The 588-nt window shown below is 61.1% G+C and overlaps 1 protein-coding gene across 1 annotated transcript in view; it reads right to left on the bottom strand.

Moving 5' to 3' along the window:
* The window catches only part of IGFBP5 (insulin-like growth factor binding protein 5), a 23616-nt gene extending 23028 nt beyond the window's left edge, over window positions 1–588 (bottom strand). Inside the window, exon 1 of the mRNA XM_010861287.1 lies at window positions 1–588. Coding sequence (XP_010859589.1) covers window positions 1–160 — 160 coding nt within the window. The 5' untranslated portion in view covers window positions 161–588.

Here is a 588-nt window from a genome sequence, read left to right on the forward strand (position 1 = left end):
AGCCGCAGCCCGGCTCCTTGACCAGCTCGCAGCCCAGGGGGCTGGGGGGGCACATGGAGAGGGCTTTCTCGTCGCAGGGCTCGCAGTGCACGAAGGAGCCCAGACCCTGGGCCGATCCCGCACAGGCGGCCAGAAGAAGGAGGACCGCGGTGAGCACCATCTTCTCCGAGTCTCCCCCTTTACCTGGGGCGGGGCAGGAGCGCGAGAGTGCAGGGAGAAAGGGGCCAGGAGGGCACGCGGAGCAATGTTGTTCTTTTTTGAAAAAAATTTCTGGCAGGTAGAGCAGGTGCCCTCCCCCGGACAATTGCAAAATGTAGGGAGCGATGGAGGGCTGGAATGCCTGCAAGCAAGTCTGAATTGCAAAGATTACAGACTTGCAACAGGTAGGGGGAAAGGGAGCAGCGCCAGGTGCACGCAGAGGAATCGGAGGCTGGAGAAACAAATCCCTCTCCGCACGAGTATGACCTGGTCAGAATTGCGGCGGGGGAGCCAAAAATGGTTCACCCCCAAACAACCACCGGAAAAAAGAGCTCGGAGGCTGTGGAGGAGAGGCAGGTGGCGGGGGCGGGGGGTGGTTGCGGGAGAAAA

The sequence above is a fragment of the Bison bison genome, unplaced genomic scaffold (genome assembly GCF_000754665.1).
Source record: "Bison bison bison isolate TAMUID 2011002044 unplaced genomic scaffold, Bison_UMD1.0 scf7180017864471, whole genome shotgun sequence".
In the NCBI taxonomy this organism is placed as follows: domain Eukaryota; kingdom Metazoa; phylum Chordata; class Mammalia; order Artiodactyla; family Bovidae; genus Bison; species Bison bison.